Source organism: Pelodiscus sinensis, chromosome 22 (assembly GCF_052426305.1).
Source record: "Pelodiscus sinensis isolate ZL-2025 chromosome 22, ASM5242630v1, whole genome shotgun sequence".
Classification (NCBI taxonomy): Eukaryota; Metazoa; Chordata; order Testudines; family Trionychidae; genus Pelodiscus; species Pelodiscus sinensis.
The window spans coordinates 1,114,068-1,133,448 of record NC_143073.1 but is presented as its reverse complement, the minus strand read 5'-3'; the positions used below and the strand labels follow the sequence as shown (position 1 = coordinate 1,133,448).

The window sequence follows — 19,381 nt, the reverse complement described above, 5'->3', positions numbered from 1 at the left end:
CCTAGGGCAGGGGGGTCTCAACCTTCTTCCATCTAAGCCCCGCTCAACACGCTGTTCAAGGTTGCTGGGCGCATTGGGTAGGGGCTTTGGGCATAGGAGTAGTTTGACTTCAATCTGGGCTGTGGGCAGGATCCAGCTCTACACAGCGAGGTACTGGGATGCTGTGACACCTCCACCCCCTGACTCACCTCAGCCGGCCACACAGCTTGTCCTGGTTTGGGGAGAAACCAAAAACTATAATTCCAAGGTGAGGGGCTTAGCTCGAAAAGCTTGAAAGGAGTTTTGGGTGCATGGAGGGGGTGGCTTGGGGCTGTGTGAAGGCAGAGGGGGAGGCTGGGATCTAGGGGGTAGTTTCGGTGCAGGGAGTGGGTAGCTCAGGGTTTTGTGTAGGCTGAAGGGGTTCTGGGAGGTGTGCAGGTAGGGGTAATGCAGGGTGCAGGGAGGCCATAGCTCAGAGTGCAGGGAAAGGGCTCCTAGGGACTAAATGCTGGGAGGTCTCCCCTGCAGTCCCTGTCCCATGGAGCCAGGTGCCCCCGCTCAGGTGGGTCTCACTGGCTACCTCTGTGGGAGCAAAAGAGGCTGGGAGCTGAGGAGCAGCTTCAACATGGGGACGCTGGCAGGAGGTGAGGGAACATGGACCCTCCTGGCTCCATGGCACCAGAGAGAGCCCCAGTGGCCTTGCACTGCCTGGCTCTGGCTTTCCGCCAGGTGGAGATGACCTGGAGCTGCAGTCTGGGAGGAGAGGCAGCACCCTCCGTGTCTCCAGCTCAGCACGTGGAGTCAAGTCGTCTTTGTGCCACAAGGAGCAGCCAGGACTCGGGGTGCTGGGGTTCAGCCCCACGGAGGGCGGCAGCAGCTCTTGACGGCAGGCCTGCAGGAGGAGCTGGGCTCAGGCTCTGGGTTCCGGGGGAGACTCGGTTTCTCCTTGTTGGATTCCTTGCCGAGAAGCTGAGCGATATCTGGCCATCTCCCAGTAAAGCTAGTTGAGCTCCGTGAAATGGCCAGGCAAGAGGCTGCTACAGAGGGGAGAAGGGCAGCCCCAATGAGCTAAGGGGCCTATTAATTAGGGGCGGAGGGCTGCAGGGCAATTAGGAGCAGCCACCATGGAGCTGTTCCAGGCAGTTTGGGGCCAGTTGACTCCCCATCAGGCCTGCTTGAAGGCCTTTAAAATGCTTCCCCAGTTAGAAGGAGGCGTGTGGGGGAGAGGATGGAAGGGAAGGGAGAGGAGAGAAGGAGAGACAGAGAGCAAGAGTGTGAGACAAAGTCCCAGCACTTACAGAGCTAGAAACAGCAGGGGAGGGGATCCCAGAAGGAGCGGACAGACTCTCTACCCCCAAAAGTAGCTGCAAGCCCAACCCTGGCAAAGGGGAAGGCTGCCGACCCAAATGCTGGTCAGGGAGAGGGAGAGCCTTGCCACAGTAGCCAAGATGTGAGGCCTCACAAATCACTAGCCATCTCTCTGGCTCGAGCCATAGACTCTCTGAGTGAGCTAGGTCCTGATTAACACCCTCTTGGTGGTCCCTTGGTCTGCAACACCCACTCAGTCTCCCCCTTGACTCCCCAGTATGGTCACATCAGTGTGTTGATCATCTAGGTTGGGTTCCTTTGCCCCTAGTGGGCATGAGCACCGGTCAGTTACGGCCAGTCTGGAACTGGGGTATGGCACATGTATTGATTCTGGCTCTAAGGAAACTTCTTTTTGGCTGGGATGTAGCTCCAGAATTCTTGGAAACCCTTGTTTTAGAGTGGAGAAAAGGGCTGGTCGTTCTTCCTCCCTGCTGCAGAAAGTACACGGACAATCTAGGAAGTTTTTGGAGAATGTTGGGGATAACTTCTTGGGACAAGTGCTGAAGGAACTGACCAGGGGCCGTGCGCAGCTTGAACTACTGCTCACAAACAGAGAGGAACGAGTAGGGGAAGTAGATGTGGGTGATAACCTGGGAAGCAATGAACATGAAATGGTAGATTTCAGGATTCTAATCAAAGGAAGAAAGGACAGTAACAAAATACACACCCTGGATGTCAGAAGAGTGGAGTGTGACTCCCTCAGAGAACTGATGGGCAGGATTCCCTGGGATGGTTACATGAAGGGGAAAGGAGCCTAGGAGAGCTGGCAGTATTTTAAAGAAGCCTTATTAAAGGCATAGGAAGAAACCATCCCAATGCGCAGTAAAAAAAGCAAATGTGGTAGGTGACCTGATTGGCTTTCCGGGGACATCCTTGGTGAGCTTAAACACAAAAAGGAAGCTTACAAGAAATAGGAACTTGGGCAGATGACAAGAGAGGAATATAAATATATTGCTCGAGAAGGCAGGGGAGTTATCAGGAAGGTGAAAGCACAATCGAAATTGCAGCTGGCAAGGGATGTGAAGGGGAACAAGAAAGGTTTCTATGGGCATGCTAGCAATAAGAGGGTGATCAGAGAGGGTGTGGGGCCCTTACTGGATGAAGGAGGTAACCTAGTGACAGATGATGTGGGAAAAGCTGAAGTGCTCAATGCTTTCTTTGCCTCTGTATTCACAGACAAGGTCAGCTTCCAGACCAATGCACTAGACAACACAAAATGGGAAGGAGGTGGGGAAAGAACAAGTTAGGAACTATTTAGAAAAGCTAAACATACACAGATCCATGGGCCCAGATTCAGTGCATCCGAGGGTACTGATGGAGTTGGGAAATATCATTGCAGAGCCTTTGGACCTTATCTTTGAAAACTCGTGGAGATCGGGAGAGATCCCGGATGATTGGAAAAAGGCAAATGTAGTGCCCATCTTTAAAAAAGGGAAGAAGGACGATCCAGGGAACTAGAGACCAGTCAGCCTTACCTCAGTCCCCAGAAAAATCATGGAGGGGATCCTCAAGGAATCCATTTTGAAGCACTTGGAAGAGGTGGAAGTGATCAGGAATAGTCAACATGGATTCACCAAGGGCAAGTTGTGCCTGACCAATCTGATTAGCTTCTATGATGAGGTAACTGACTCTGTGGACGTGGGGAAGTCAGTGGATGTGATATACCTTGACTTTAGCAAAACTTTTGATACGGTCTCCAGCAATATTCGTGCCAGCAAGTTAAGGGATTAGGGATTGGATAAATGGACTGTAAAATAGATAGAAAGATGGCTAGAAGGCCGGGCCCAGCGGGTAGTGATCGACGGCTCAATGTCAGGTTGGCGGTCGGTTTCTAGTGGTGTGCCCCAAGGTTCGGTTCTAGGACCGGTTTTGTTCAACATCTTTATTAATGACCTGGATAAAGGGATGGATTGCACCCTCAGCAAGTCTGCAGATGACACTAAACTAAGGGGAGAGGTAGAGATGCTGGAAGGCAGGGAGAGGGTCCAGAGTGACACAGACAAATTAGAGGACTGGGCCAAATGAAATCTGATGAGCTTCAACAAGGACAAGAGCAGAGTCCTGCACTTCAGACGGAAGAATCCCAAGCATTGGTACAGGCTGGGGACTGACTGGCTAAGTAGCAGTTCTGCAGAAAAGGACCTGGGGATACCAGTGGATGAGAAGCTGGAGATGAGTCAACAGTGTGCCCTTGTAGCCAAGAAGGCTAATGGCATATTAGGTTGCATTAGAAGGAGCATTGCCAGCAGATCTAGAGAAGTGATGATTCCCCTTTATTCGGCTCGGGTGAGGCCACATCTGGAGTATTGAGTCTAGTTTTGGGTCCCCCTCTATAGAAAGGATGTGGACACATTGGAGAGGGTCCAGCAGAGGGTGACTAAATGATTAGGGGGATGGAGCACCATGACCTATGAGGAGAGACGGAGGGATTTTTTTTCTTTAGTCTGCAGAAGAGAAGAGTGAGGGGGGATTTGAGAGCAGCCTGCAACTTCCTGAAGGGGGTTCCAAGGAGAATGGAGAGATGCTGCTCACAGTAGTGACAGATGACGGAACAAGGAGCAATGGTCTCAAGTTACAGTGGGGAAGGTGTAGGTTGGAAAAACTATTTCACTAGGAGGGTGGTGAAATACTGGAATGGGTTCCCTAGGGAGGTTTTTAAGTCTCTGCTTGACAAAACTTTGGCTGGGTTGATTTAGATGGGATTGGTCCTGCTTTGGGCAGGGGGCTGGACTTGACGACCTCCCGATGTCTCTTCCAGCCCTAGGATTTTACGATTGTATGAAATATGTGGAAACCCAAACAGAATTTGGCATGACCTGAAATGCTGGTTTTAGGGTAGGCAGTTGGTTTTGTGATACCTATGCCACTATTGTGTTTTGTGTATTGTGGTACATGTATCCCACCTCAAACATTGAATGTGTCTCTTCAAACCCTGCTCGTGCTACAAAACAGTGAGAAAGAGAGGGGACATCTCTCTCTCCCAGCTCTGTGAAATTGAGATGTAGATTGGATGGAAAGACAAACCACAGGAAATGTCCGTGTTTCCTTCTCCCCGATAGTGCCTAACCCTTCCATGTGGAGGTGCCATGCTAATGAAATGGCTGCTTATCTCTATTCACAATGGAAAGTTATTAATTCTGTGAAGGTGTCTCTCACAACATGGTATTTCTCCCCATAGGATGGCTGCAAAATTCTATTAACCAATTAATGTGCCTGGTTCTCTTATTCCCAAGTGGGACTGATTAGCATGTGGGGTTGGCGCTGAACATCTGCCAGTGCCGACTTTCACCCAGAGTATTTTGGAAAGGAAGAATACGAGGGGGGAGGGAGAGGAAGAGGGGGACAAAAGGAGCTGTAGACGATGCTGCTGTTTAGTTTTTAATGAGAATGACCACCAGAGATTATGCTTACAGAATGAGTTAATGCACCGTGCAGAGAACGTAAAGCCAGGGTTACAATTGGGGCTACAAATAATCACTCTTTTCAAATGGGGGCGTTTCAAACAAGATGTTTTGCTCTCTTTCCGGCAGCAGTGAATTGGAAAAGCAAGCCCCATTTTTCCTGATTGAAGTAACCTTCTGTAAATCTTTCAGCATCAAAAAGACAAATTACAACATGACCCTAAGACTATGCTGCAAGACGATAGGACCATAACGTTAATGGGATATGTAACTAGAGGAAGACACACTAGGCCTGATGGAAAGGCTGCAGCACGCGTTTATTTCAAAGGCAGTAGTAGACTTTCCATTGAGAATCTCAATCTTCTGTTGTTTCTTGAGTGTTTCTTGTAACGTGGATTTTTCTTCTCGATTTAGCATGGCCCACAACGTCCAAAGAGGGAAGAAGAGCACTTCCTATCATATTTACTCCCATAGCCATAGAAACCTGCATAACCACCCCCGTATGCACCACCAGAAACATGCCCAGAACCGACGGACCCACTGATGCTGCCACCCCCATAGGAGCCCCCATAGCCGTAGGGGACATTTGGTAGGGCGGTTCCCACGAAGCTCTCTTGAGGGCAGGTGGCGAGAATGGGTCCTGGGAACCTCACGATCACTGGGGGTGGATAGACCACGGCACTTGAGTCGCCGCACGATGTGACACAAGGCTGGTTCCAGGCATCAACGTATGGTTGTGGGCAGACGTTAGGACAACATGCTGGGCGTGGCAAGCACAGATCTTTGCAGGATGACATCATTCAGATCGGGATACAACTGAAACACAGAGTAGGGAGAAGAGTGCGCACAGTTAGGTGACGCTCATAGTGAAAGAAGAGATTCGCAGCTCTCTTTTTTGAGGCCCCCAGGAGAGTGAACAACACACACAGTTGACATTGGCATGAGCTAGATTAGCACGGTAACACAAGCTTGAGTTAATGTGTAAGTGCGGCAGATGGCAGAACAAGGAGCAATGGTCTGAAGTTGTAGTGAGGGAGGTCTAGGTTGGAGATTAGGAAAAACGATTTCCAGTTTACCCATTCACCCTACATTTTCTTCCTAACCAACCCCAGGGATGCTTCCTTAGATTTGGTCTTCCTTCTTCCCATGTCATCAACTTCTATTTTTCTGGGTCCCCCCCTCTCCTGGTTTCACCTCTCTCGCCCTCCCGCTCTCTGTTTCTCGAGGACAGTCCCTAACGCTTCCTTCTAAACCTCCAGACCCCAATCGAAAGCTTTCCTAGCGCATTCAGGAAAAGCCACTTTTTCACTGCCTCAGGCCTGCATTAAACTGCATAAAACTCCTATGAGATGAATGGTTCTCATCCCTATGGCAGGTTAGGAGCCCTGCAGGCGAAGAGACCTGCTCACCACTGTCGGATGAGTCACCGGATGACCTGGGAGTAGAACTTAGCCCCTGCTGATGGATAATAATGGTTGCATCGATCATTTGAATTCCAGAATTTCCCATGTGCTACAGCTGAGATTGACACCTCCTTGCACTAGAGGTCGGGCATGCCGAGAGTAAAATGATTTATGCTGGGGGTTAAGACGCTTGCCTGAGACACAGTTTTAAAGTTGTCTTGCTAAGAAATTATGTATTGCCAAACTGGCTAAGATCAGCTGTCCCTCTCAACCATTGCCTGTCTCTAACAGGTTGAACCTCTCTAGTCCAGCACCCTTGGGACCCGATGGGCGCCACACTAGAGAATTTGCCGGACCACGGGAGGTCAGCAGTGCAGTGAGTGGGTCTCTCTCTATTTGGATTTTGCTATGGCGAGTGAACGGAACAGCGCTTGTAGTGCTGCTTAAAAGTGTTGGAGTGGACTGACATGCCCGAGAGAACCTACAGCTAGACACGGCTCATCGGCGCTCTTCATAGCTTGGTGTGAGGGTTGTGCCGCGATTTTACTGTCGTGGCACAAGGAAATAAGTAGATAAAGCATAAATGCCACGCTCATGCTTAGTGTTCTGGGCTGTTATTTAGCTCTGATTCCCCCCCCCCCCCAATGTCTTCTAAGAGCCAGGCCTGGTGGCTGGAAACAAACTTTATGGGACCTTAGGAACTTTGGCCATGCCATGATAAGTGGGACATCTGGCTAATTCAAATCATGCTGGACCACGGATGTTGGAGTGCTGGACCAGAGAGGTTCAGTGTGCAGCATTAAGCACCTTGAAGTTATGCGTCTATCTAATACTTCAGAGTAATATACAAGTTGTTCATTATGGAGTGAAGTTCTCATGAGCAGGGCTTCTTCCTAGCACACGTAAATCAGAGGCTAGCTTTTCCCTGCAGGAAACAACTACATACTCCTTCTGAATTCTGGGTTTCGATTGTACCTAGAGCTGTAGCTCCTAAGCCAAGAGAATAATTCAATTACTCTTCAAGAGTTAGAAGTGAAAGCTGATCTCCATAGAAACAGCAGGTTCAGATCATAGCCCAGGTAAATTGCTGTGACTTCAGGCAGTCAGCTGAAGACCTGGCAATGTGAATATTTACATATAAAGAGTCAGGAGGGTGCATTCAGAAATCAGTGTAGTCTGATGCTGAGACTCGTCATGATTCTCTAAGGAATTCCCTGTTCCATGCCTGGTTACTGGGACCCGGGGTCCCAATGCCAGATGCAGATCTGAAAGTCCCAACCTTCTATTTTTAAACCAGCATCCACCAAGGTGTGTAACTAATGAGCTTCAGCAAGTCTCTTGCAGATCACAAGTCTTTCCTGGCTCTCTCAGCTCTAAAATCCCAAAGTACCAGTGCAGGAGTCGATAGACAAATGAAGTTCAATAGACTTACCCACCTTGCCAAGGGGATGATGCCAAGAGAAGTAGATGGAACAACCCGAAGTCTCAAGCACTTTTATGCGTGTTGTTAGCCAATGGGAACAGCAGGAAACACCCTTTAGGCACCGAGACCTGATCACTCACCACACACAAAAAATTTTTCTTGCCTGACGAATTCCTCTCACTGGTGTCATGGCTTTGATTCTGGTTAATCAGTTGCTCAATTCTCAGACCCACATAGGGTGATATGCTCAAGACGCCCTGCTATTTTGGTCATTCTAAATCTTTATGAGAAAGACACCTCCCTGGTATCACCCTCCTCCCTCCCTTGGTGTCAACATGGGATTAAATCTGCGAATATTTTAATTATGCTGCTTTGAATAACGTCACACTATGAGGGTGACTCAGGTTGCATCACCCTCACAGTCTGCAGTTGTGTTCAGGATTCCACCTTAGAATCATAGCACACTAGAACTGGAGGGACCTCAAGGGGTCATGAAGACCAGTCCCCTGCCCTCACGGCAGGACCCAGCATGGTCTAGATCATCCCTGGCAGGTGTCTGTCCAACTGGCTCTTCAATATCTCCAGAGATGGGGATACCACAACCTCCCCAGGCAACTTATTCCAGTGTTTCACCTCCCTGACAAGCAGGAAGCTTTTCCGACTGTCCAACCTAAACCTCCCTTGCTGCAATTTTAGCCCCTTGCTTCTTGTCCTAGGCCTAGGAGATCTTAGCTCACTATACCCCACTAGAATCGAATTTGCAGTAAGATGGCAGTTGCACTTGCCACGCTTTGTGGAACAGGACAGTGTATTTGGCAGCTTAGAATCCCCCTCCAATAACGCTTCATTGAGTTTGAGCCAGTATGTGTTTGAAGGTCTTCAAGCTGATGGTCAATGGAATTCAAAGCAGGCCTCGTGGGTAACAGTGCTCTCCCGGAAACTGGCTTCAAGCAGGATCCACACTGGCGGTAAATCCCTCCTCAGCTTTCTGAGTAGAACTGGAACAGGATCAACACGCAGGGATGGGAAGTAGAGGCGGGGGAGGGGGAGGAGGTGCTGCAGAACCCTTGGATTTTCCACCTGGCTTTCCTGCACTCAGGAGCCTGTTCACCTCCAGCTCCACCAGCCCCGAATCCAGGGGCCCACCATCCCCATGGGCTTTGCATCCCGCCGTTCCCTCAGCCCATGTCACCAGCCTTGGAGCTGCCGCTGTTTCTCAGGGTCCTGCTGCTGCCCTGGGGCTTCACAGCCACCTCCATCTGTGGCTACATTGCCAGCTCTCCCAGACCAGACTCCATTACAGCAAATGGCACCTGGTCCGTTCGATCCAGGACAGCTGGCAACCCTCGGAGCGAGCCCAAAGAAGAGACAACACACCACGGCTAAGGCTGGAGGGTCTAGCAGCCTAGGATGTGAAACAGCAGCAGATTTTCAGGAATGTCATTGTTCTGGGTTCAAAACTCCCCTCATGGGATTTTCCAAGCATGGGAGAAGGAAAGGGTTTCCAGAGCAGTCAGCTAGCGCACAGATCTGTTACATTTCAGTCCTCTTTAGCCCTACCTGGAACGTTTAAGGGAAATATAAATGGCGCCTAGTCCTTTAACTGATCTTTTTTTCACTAGAGAATTGCCAACCGCAGGGTATTCGAAGGCAATTCAATTAATTGGAAATAGGCCCTTGGATTTCAGGGGGCAGGAGAAGAGGGCTCATACTAAGTAGATGGTGGGCATATAAAAAAATCTCCATCTTCCTCATGAGATCCCAGGATAATTGTTGATTATCTACAGAACTGCCACAGATTCCTTGCAGGAGAGCAATTTCCATGGGTCACTCTGGGAGTGAGAATTAACTAATAGTGTTAATGAGGGATCAAAGCAATTGCCAGGAAAGAAAGGAGTTTTCCGAAGGAAGTAGTTCTTGTAGGTGACAAGGAATTCCTGTGTCTCACATCCTCCTTTTGGGTAAAAACATCAGACAAATGCCTTGACTTAGGGTTCTTCGAGCCACTTCCCTTGGCTTTTCCCCTTTGGTCAGCCAGCTAAATCTGATTCAAGTCAAACCCTGTGTCACTACCATAATTTTTCTTCACTTTGGAGTAAAGCTTAAAAAAATCTTTCCATGGTGAAAGTATTTCCCCATGTGTGTGTCCTTGCGCTTTCAAAAGTTATTTTGATTTTGTTTAAATAAGGCTGCTAATTTCAAAGCCAGGTAGAGTGTAGAGTTCCCTGATCCTCACTAATTTCACAGGAGAAGGGGACAGTCATAATTTAGAGTGGACCTCCCTGTCTGGCTCCCTTGGGATTTGCGGACCAGGGGAGGTCGGGCCTTGGGTCTCCTGCTGATCCTGCAGGCGGCCAGCCGCTGGCTGCCTCTGCTGCTGTGGCTCTTTGCCAGACCAGAGTTCTGGACCACAGAGGTTCAGCCTGTGCTTAGTCAAGATTAAAAAATCTCAGGACCTGCAGCAGTGTTCCCTGTAAGCTGTGTGCTTGGGTGGCCACCCAGGGGAGATTCAGGTGCTGCCCAGCTGATTAGCAGAGCACCAGGAGCAAGTGTTTCTACTGGTGGTGCACATCCGCCCATGCCTTGGTGCATAGAACAAAGTTTATTCTGCACATAGATGGAAAAACCTAAAGGGAACATTTGTCTGCACCATTCTGCATCATAGCTGGAGCAGGGAAATCTATATTAAGTGAAAGTAATTTATTGAGTTTGGTTCTATCTATGGCACATGTAACAAGCTGGTAACCTCTCTTGTTCCCCACCCCCACCGTTGAACAGTAAAGATAATTGATTCTCTTCTTGCGCCTATGCTTGAGGGAGACGGACAGTACCATCCCTGCATCGTAGTCAATCTGCATGGGGAAGGAAAGGAAGGATGCCTGGGAAAAGAAAAGCAGAAGAGGAGAATGTATTTTCAGGGTACAGTAAGAGCTACAGCCAAGCACTAGCCACAAAATGATGTGTTACCTAAATCCTGTTCTGATCTCTTTCCTGCTACTGTAGAGTTTAAAAACCATAACGTGTTTGCCACTAAATTAAGATACTCGACACAGACCATTTCAGTAGCAAATAGGACAAAGCAAAATATGAGCATTGGTCTAACCTCCAAAATTATATATACCACAATGCAAAGTAATCTCTTATAAAGGGCAGTCCTCTAGTAAGTCCCTAGAGTCTTAGGGTATGTCTAGACTGCATCCCTCTGTCAGCAGAGGGATGCAGATTAGGCAGGTCGACATTGCAAATGAAGAGGGGATTTAAATATCCCACACCCAATTTGCATAAAAATGGCCACCGTTTGTACTGACTCAGCACTTTGTCGGCAAAAAGTGGCTGTCTAGAGGGGGATCTGTCGAGAAAGAAAGCCTTTTTCGACTGTTCCCTTATGCCTCCTGCAAGGAGGTTTACAGGATCTGTTGAAAAAGGCTCTCTTTCTCGACAGATCCCCCATAGACTGCTCCTTTTGGCTGACAAATTGCCGAATCGGCAAAAACAGTGGCTATTTTTTTGCAAATTAGGCATGGGATATTTAAATCCCCGCTTCATTTGCAATGTCGACCTGCCTAACCTGCATCCCTCTGCCCACAGAGGGTTGCAGTCTAGACATACCCTTAGAGTCTGAGGCTATGTCTAGACTGCACGCCTTTTTCGACAGAGGCTTTGTCCACAGATACTGTCAACAAAGCCTCTGTTGAAAAAGAGCGTCTAGACTGCGATCAGTATTGTCAACAAAGCAAGCCGCTTTTTCAAAAGAGATTCTTGACGCGCTCTTTTGAAAAAGCACAGTTTGCATGCAATAGCGTCTTTTTTCGAAAGAGTACTTTCGAAAAAAGGCATTATTCCTCATAAAAAGAAGTTTACCGCTGTCAACAGAACTGCCACATTCTGTCGACTTACTGTCGACAGAACACGGCAGTAATGTAGACACAGGTATAGTTTTGACAACAAAAGCCAACTTTTGTCGACCATACCCTGTAGTCTAGACACACCCTTAGAGTGCTGGAGTCTTCTCCTTAACTACATGGGCACAGAAAGCGCTGATGAAGGTGTATTTCGTAGTTTAAACATTTTACTCATAGTGGTTGGGTAGTTTTCCAAAAGAGAAGGACCTTGCATTCTGTGTTAAAACAGGCATGGAGGGGGCAGGATTGCTGAAAAGTGAGCACTCTCAAAAAAGTACATTAACCCAAATTATGCTCCAAGTAGACTGTTTTCCTCTCTCTCATGTGAATCTTCCTGAGTCTTGTCAGGAGTATTGCCTCTGAAGAACACCATTGTCTTCTTAGGTCGTGGTTGGAGATGCAGTTCCAAGATTTTAATCCGCACCTGTAGACAACCCTGCACTCTTTCCGTTCCCCCATGCCACTTTTCTCTGCAATTTAGGAGGAAGCCTACAGGAGATGGACTTTGAGTGGCCTCCCGAGTCCCAGTCTCTACACTGTTGCTAACTTGACCAGACAGCTCTTCATACTGGAATGTCCAGTCACATTCGGTTGAAAGTCGGGGTAAACAGAAATAAAATGCACCACTTCGAATTGGCTTGTAATTTCAAAGCTTTTTAAAGGGATTTCATGTCAGCATGGGGCACATATTACCCCATCTCTGGGCTAGTGCTGTAACCCAGAAGGCCTGGTTTGAAGGCCACTGGATGGACTGAAATCCATTGATTTCAAATCGTAATGGCTCAATCGCACAGTGAAGCACTGGAGATGGGGATCCTAAGCATGCAGAAGAATTTTTCCAATCCTCCCAAATGTTCCAAGGTGACCTCTGCCTTGCAGTTAATTGGGTATTAGTCTGGATACAAAGAATTAGCATGAAATCTTGTGCAAGCGAGAAGAGAGAAATAGTGATACACCCTTGAGTCACCTTCACATTGTGAAATTATTCAAAGCAGACTGATGGAATGAAAGTTCAATTTATTCCCTAATTGATATCGGGGAAGCTAGTAGAATGATACCAGGAAAATACCTAGTGTGTAAAGAGTCAGGAGGAAGGGAACTGCAGGGTGTAACCTGCATGTCATCCTTTGTGGGACTGAAAATTGAGTAATAGATTAACCACCATCAAAGCCATGACAATAATAAGAGGAATTACCTAGGCAAGAAAACATTTTTTTGGTTAGTGATCAGGTGTGAGGGCACAAGGGGTGTTTCCTTTGCTTCCCATTGGCCAAGAAACCACATAAAAGTGCTTGGAATGGCAGGTTGTTCCATCCACTCTTCTTGTCTTCAACCCCTTGGTGAGCTGGGTAAGTCTATTTAACTTCATCTACACCAACTGCTGGGTTTGTGATTGTTCTAAATATAAATGGAATTGTTCCCCAATACTCTGGGACTGAAGAGCTTTTGGTGAAAGAGACCTATTGCTTTCCATTGCTGGCTTTCTGCGGCTTGCCAGCTGCACACCTTGACGGATGCTCTCTAGAAAAATAACAGGTTGGGATTTTCAGAGCTGCAATTGGGATTGGGACCCTCCACTCCCTTTAAATTACATGATGGGATTAGATATGAGAATTCCTTACAGCGCTAGGACAAACCCCAGCATTGCTATACTTTGGGTGGCTCTAGACTACAGGGTTTTGTCGACAAAACTGTACCTGCGTCTACACTGCCACTGAGTTCTGTCGACATAATGTCGACAGAACTCAGCAGTTTCGTTGATGGCTGTAAACCTCATTCTACGAGGAATAGTGCCTTTTATTGACAGAGTTCTGTCGACAGAAGACGTTATTGCATCTACACTGTCCTTTTCATCTACACTGTCATGTCAACAATTTGTCGACAGAACTGGATGTAGTCTAGACACTTTGTCAACAGAAGCTTTGTTGACAGTATCTGTAGACAAAACATCTGTCGACAAAAGCCTGTAGTCTAGACGTACCCTTTGTGTGTTGACTTTGTTCCACTGACTCTTTGTCTATAAAGACACGTTGCCTGATCTAACTGATGCACTGTTGCTATTGGCCACATCACAGTGTGAAGATCAGCTCTCATTTGGAGCTACTGAACTGCAACTTGCCTGTTTAGTGGACAGAGCAGAAGCTGCAGTTGAAACCAAGAGTTTGTAAGAGCTACAGATGTGTCCTCCTCCTGGGCAAACATGGCCTCTGCTTTAGGTGTTAGGAAGAAACCCCTCCTTATGGGCATGGACAGCTTCGGGTTATTACACATTAATCTGTAGTACATAATGGTTACACTATTAGGCTAGGTCTATATTAGACCCAGAAGGTTGGCTTAAGATATGTAACTCCAGCTATGTAAATAATGGAACTGAATTCAATGTACCTTCTCCACAACAGAAGGTCAACAGGAGCAAATGTTCCCATTGGCTTTGCTTATTCCTCACAAATTGAGTAGTACCAGAACCAACTGGGGTAGCCCTTGGTGTTCAAATTAGTGGGTCCTTACTAGACCCACTAAATTAAATGCCAAAAACTTGATTTCCATGCAGTAAGAATAGACGTGAGCCCAGAGACATGGACAAGGTGGACCCCGGATGTGATCCAAGAGGGCAATGCTAACTTTCTTAATGGTACAACTTTAAACTGTGACTCCCTCTGCCCAGGTGGGTGCCCTGCCCAAAAGCATACCAATCCGGGAAGTTTGAGTGCTATGCATGGGTCACTCAGTGGTGGGCAGGGCACATCCACTGTGCCTCTAATAAGATGCCATTAGAATAAACCCCCTTATGTCCTATAGTTTACAGCTTGATGGTTCCCTGATGTAGTGAATGGGATGTTCACTGGCAGTGTGCTAGGACAGCTTTTTGAAGGTTTAAAAGAAGGATTAGGGGGGCTGGGCTGATGGCCCCAAGAAACAGAGCTGTGAATCTCTTAGTTTGTGCTGAATGTTCCATAACTGTGTGCATCGGGTTCCCCGCTGTGTGTTTCAGGATTACCAGAACCCCAAACGATGTCTTCTCGCAAAGATCTGTGCTGCCCTCGCCCGTCATGCTGTCCCGACGTCTGCCCACAACCATACGTTGATGCCTGGAACCAGCCTTGTGTTACATCGTGCGGTGACTCAAGTGCCGTGGTCTATCCACCCCCAGTGATAGTGCGGTTCCCAGGACCCATTCTCGCCACCTGCCCTCAAGAGAGCTTCGTGGGAACTTCCCTACCAAATGTCCCCTATGGCTACGGGGGTTCCTATGCAGGCGGCAACTTCGGTGGGTCCGTCAGTGCTGGGAGTGTCTCCGGTGGTACATACGGGGGTTTATATAGCTATGGGAAGAGATATGATAGGAAGTGCTATCCTTCTCGTTTTGGAGGTTGTGGGCCATGTTAAACCCAGAAGCAAGTTCTGTGGAGCAAGGAACAACCCAGAAATGAGCACCTGCAATTGCACTTGAAATTAATGGGGTGTTGAAAGCGTTTGCTGCCTGAATAAATCATGTTCCCTATGCCTTCTGTCCCTTAGCTTGATGGTCTCAATGGTTTTACAGCTTAATCCTATGCTCACATTAATCCTATGCTTTGCCCTATCTGATGCTGAAATGTCCGTGAGAATCTTAAATGTTGTGAAAAATGGGATGTGATTTTCAAATCGACATCTACAAAAATGCAGCACGATCACCTTGAAGATCGTATCAGAGAGGCAGCCTTGTTCACCTGGGTCTGCAAGAACAACCAGGAGGCCTGTGGCACCTTAGAGACTAGCAGATTTATTTTGGCAGCAGCAATTATGGGCCAAACTCCACTTTGTCAGATGCATTTTCTTGGAGTCAGTAATTGTGGGTAGTTCTTCTTGCAACCCATAAAATACATTCTCTGTACTCTGCATTGCTACATTCTGTGAGTGCAATGCCCAATGCTCATTGAAATAAAAAATGGTGTTGTATCCAAACATTGGACCTCTGGTTTCCTTTCCGTCTCCATTTTTCTTTCTGTTTCTTAAAATTGCTCTGGATGAATGTCTTCCCTGTGCCAATGGGCAATACCAGCCCTCAGTACTAACCCATCCCTCTGACGCTCATAAATAATACAATGGATCTGCTGTATTACTTGTTCAAGAGCAACGCACAGGTCTTCGGCATAGGGATTCAGGGGGATCGCCCACTTAATACTCATGGTCCAGAGAGACTCAAAGTGAATAAATGACTTTCAAGCAGAATACATTTCCCTTCTTCAAGTGCTAAACAGAAACAAAGAGTCCGTGAAATATAGGACGGGAGGAGACCTTGGCAGGCCATGTGGTCCTGCCCTCTGGGCTAACGCAGGGCCGTGGACACCCAGACAAATCCTGACAGGAGCTTCTGTATCTTGGTCTTAAAGTCTTCCAGGGATGGTGATTCCAAAACTTCCTTTGGAAGCCCCAAATCAATGCTCATACATCATCAGAACAGGCAAGTTTATGCTTAGTTTGAACCCCAGTCTTCTTTGTTGAAGAGTAAGGCCTTGTCTTCACTAAAAGGAAGGTCGCCACTGCCACAATCAATCGTCTGGAGTTTGATTTAGTGAGTCTAGTTAAGACTCGCTAAATCAAACTCAGAGGGTGCTCTTGCCAGTGACTGTACTCCTGCTTGTGTGGGAAGCCAACGGGAACATTTGATCCCTTCGGCCTCCCACTGTGGGGGCCTCCAACAAGTTTGGCTTAAGGTGAGCTGATTCCGGCTCCGTATTCTACGTAGTCTACGTGGCTGGAGTTGTGTACTTTAAGCTGAGCTGCCGGGTCTAGTGTAGACCTGGCCTGAGCCAATAATTCTTAGTCCTACCTGTAGTGTAGACCCTGATGGCCTCTTAGCGCATCCCTCCTCCTCCGCCACCCTGCTGACCTATTAGCGCATCCCTCCTCCTCCCCCACCACCCTGCTAGACTATTATTGCATCTTTCTGCTCACTGGGAGCCCTTCTTTTTGGAACAATTGAGCACAGTCCTACTTCACTCTATTCCCACAAAATTCCAAGCATTGTTAATAGGGATGTAAATGGCTAATTGGTTGATCAGTGAGCCTCACTATTAACGGGTGTTGCTTACCAGTTCCAATTAACCAGTAGGGGTTGGAGCAGCTCCCCATCTGTCCCAGGAACACTTTTTATATTGCAGAGCCCGCGGTGTGTGTAACCACAAGGATTTTTTTCGGTTATATGTTTACGTTTTTTAACCCATCCCTAATATTTTTAGCGATCCCTGCATTTAATGCAAACATAGCTGGTGTTGTGTGAACATCAGAGCGGCCAGACTAGGTCAGACCAACTGTCCATCCAGCCCAGTGTCCTGTCTGCACACAGATGGCCAATTCCAGGTGCCCCAAGGGGAGTGAACAGACCTGGACCCACCAAGTGATCCCTCCCTTGTTATCCATTCCCTGCTTCTGATAAACAGAGGCCAGGGACACCATCCTTGCCCATCCTGCCTAACAAGTGTTGATGGCCCTATCCACCATGGATGTATCTCGTTCTTTTCTGCTCAGGTGTCATCTCTCATAAAAACATAAGAAGGGCCACAAATTAGCTTAATTACAGTGAGCAAAACTGCACTCCACTTGCTGAATAGTTAACAAATCTAAGCAAAACTGGCTGTGTCTATTACATACGGTTTGTTCCCAAGTCTGTCCCTCTGCTCTAAGAGAAGCATTCCTTCCGATCCTGCTTACATGTGAATCATAGGTAGTTACTGCAGAGGCATACATTTAGTTAGGGTTGGAGTTGGCATGAGGGGAGGAATATACACAGTCCCGGCTCTGGGGAATCGAGATGTAGCTGGGATTATAAGAAAGCATAGAGAAAATCCCTGTTTCCTGGTCTTCCTAATCCCTCTGCTTAGAGCTTCACACATGGCAGCAGCAAACAAAGCAAAACAGCCGCCTGACCCCTTCATGCCTGCTTAGGGATTCACCCCTTTATGAGACCTGTAATTCACAGCACCCATGTGGAACAGGCAGTTATTACCTTCTACTGTAACAGTACAATGACTGACGCTCACAGCTGAATTCAGTTGCTCAGGGCCACTGCAGTGGAAAGAGCGGAAGGAGAATGAGGCACGCCCAGTTCCTAATAGTTGTCCTAGTTATCATGTGAATTCTAATGTCTCCAGGACACCAGCAGTGTGTTCAGCGCCCTGGCATGTGGCTTGCATGATAGTCCAGAGGCTGAGAGAGTCCCATTTTGGAGAGCTGTTTATTTAGCTTGACTCTATCTGAGATATGTGGAACAAGGTAAATGATTCCTGCCCCCCCCACCCCACCCCTTTTCATAGGACCCTCAGCACAGGGGAGACTTTCACCTAGTGCTTTGGAAACTAAAAAATGGAGGAGAAAAGAAACCAGCAGACCCATATGAAGATGCCATCGATGCATGGTCTAATGCACATGAGTGTCCTATAGTTCTTCAGAAGGTGGCCTGTTGGGATTTACTGCCCACCGACATGGTGTTTTTCATCATGGTGTAAAAAGTGGTTCTGAGGGTGATCCTGGACTTGGTCTTGGGGGTTTTCTAGGAGGTGGGAATTTTGGTGGTGATGTAGGAAGTGGTGCTGGGGTTCATTTTGGTGGTGGTGGTTTAGGAGGTGATCTTGGATTTGGTCGTGGGGGTGTTATACAACCTGGGCGTGCTCTAGGAAGTAGGGTTTTTGGTGAGGTGTAGGAAGTGGAGCTGGGATTGGTTTTGGCAGTGGCGGGTTTAGCGGTGCCTTTGGGAACTCCTATGAGGGCTCATTTGAATACGGACGTCGGAAAACAGGTCACTGGGTATGGGCTAACTGCTGTGAATGCTGGCAAAGCCAGGAGAGAAATCACGGAACAAGAAACAAGCAGGAACTGAATGACAAAATGGAGATTCCCACACGGCCAATGGAGAATGACCTACAATTCCATGCTAATCAAGTGCGGTGGTGGGTGATCTTAACCTGTATCCATTGGGCCAATCTGTGCCTCCCTCTGTTGCCTGTTGCCTGAGCTGATGGTCTGTCTGGTTCTCAAACTTCATCTAATGCTTCTAATGTGCTTTGTCCTTTCTCATGCTGAGCCCTGACAACCAGTGAGTACTCGTGGTGGGAAATGTGACATCATCTGTCTTTTGGCCGGGGAGCGAGCCAATCAAACACCCACCTGGGACTATAAGGGACCAACAGTCTCCCCTCCATGTTGCTGTGAAAGGTGGCGCTGGGGCTGAGAAACGCACCCCACAGAACATCTGTTTCCTGAACTGTCTCCGATTTTCTGGGTCCCACTCTATGGCCCTTCCCACCGGATCTTTCAGTCTCTCTGCTTTCTCACGTGTTATGCAGGTCCCATGGATCCATTGTGGGTATTTGCTATTCTTGTTTGACCTGTACACCCCGCAGTTCCCTAGCGATTTTCTAGTAAAGCCAACAGATCAGTAAACTCCAGGGACAATGACTCGGTTGTCTTGACTGTGAAAAAGAAGAACATGACAGCTTCAGGATGCTTCTTTCACAAACACATGGTTCAAAATGAACCCAGCTAGCAATAGCCGGGTCCAGTGAGATTTTAGTGAGTTGGATGTGGACAAGTTTCCCACAGTCTCATAAAGTTAGTTTACAGCCACCAGGCCTGGCTCCCAGGGTTCTGTGCTTTTACTTAGCTCTCATTTACCCCTCAGTTTCGTCTCAGGGCCCAGCAAGCAGTGGCAGTGCTGGTAACGCTGCTAGACCATACAGACCTCCTGTGGTCAAATTCTCTGCTTCAGCTCTGGTCAGGTTCCAAGGCTGTCAGACTAACAGGGTTCAATCTGAAATTTGACGTTTACAGGGGGAAGAGTGGACATTATGGGAATCATGCCAATACCCTCAGTAAGATTTAATCTGAGAAAGCAAACTGGCTCTGCAGGGCATCCAAGTGCAGCGT

The 19,381-nt window shown here is 47.8% G+C and overlaps 2 protein-coding genes across 3 annotated transcripts; one reads left to right on the top strand and one right to left on the bottom strand.

Moving 5' to 3' along the window:
• Positions 1–4,712: 4,712 nt before the first annotated feature.
• On the bottom strand, positions 4,713–7,723 carry LOC149521770 (uncharacterized). Of its 2 annotated transcripts, none has more exons than XM_089772640.1 (2): positions 7,588–7,723; positions 4,713–5,564 (listed from the first exon to the last, which is right to left on the bottom strand). In XM_089772640.1, exon 2 carries the CDS (start codon positions 5,546–5,548, stop codon positions 5,159–5,161), a length of 390 nt encoding a protein of 129 aa, XP_089628766.1. In that variant the 5' UTR covers positions 5,549–5,564; positions 7,588–7,723; the 3' UTR covers positions 4,713–5,158. The 2 variants fall into 2 exon arrangements, with proteins under 2 accessions (XP_089628766.1, XP_089628765.1); XM_089772639.1 differs by having other exon boundaries at positions 7,584–7,680.
• Positions 7,724–12,683: 4,960 nt separating this feature from the next.
• Positions 12,684–15,421, top strand: LOC149521769 (feather keratin B-4-like). Its single transcript, XM_089772612.1, has 2 exons — positions 12,684–12,825; positions 14,469–15,421. Exons 1-2 carry the CDS (start codon positions 12,774–12,776, stop codon positions 14,861–14,863), a joined length of 447 nt encoding a protein of 148 aa, XP_089628738.1. The 5' UTR covers positions 12,684–12,773; the 3' UTR covers positions 14,864–15,421.
• Positions 15,422–19,381: the final 3,960 nt, after the last annotated feature.

Coding starts and splice junctions, on each gene's coding strand:
- LOC149521770 (XM_089772640.1), bottom strand. CDS start 5,548: ATGATGTCATCCTGCAAAGATCTGTGCTTGCCACGCCCAGCATGTTGT.
- LOC149521769 (XM_089772612.1), top strand. CDS start 12,774: ATGGCAGGTTGTTCCATCCACTCTTCTTGTCTTCAACCCCTTGGTGAG. Junction 12,826..14,468: donor TCAACCCCTTGGTGAGCTGG/GTAAGTCTATTT, acceptor TGTGTGTTTCAG/GATTACCAGAACCCCAAACG.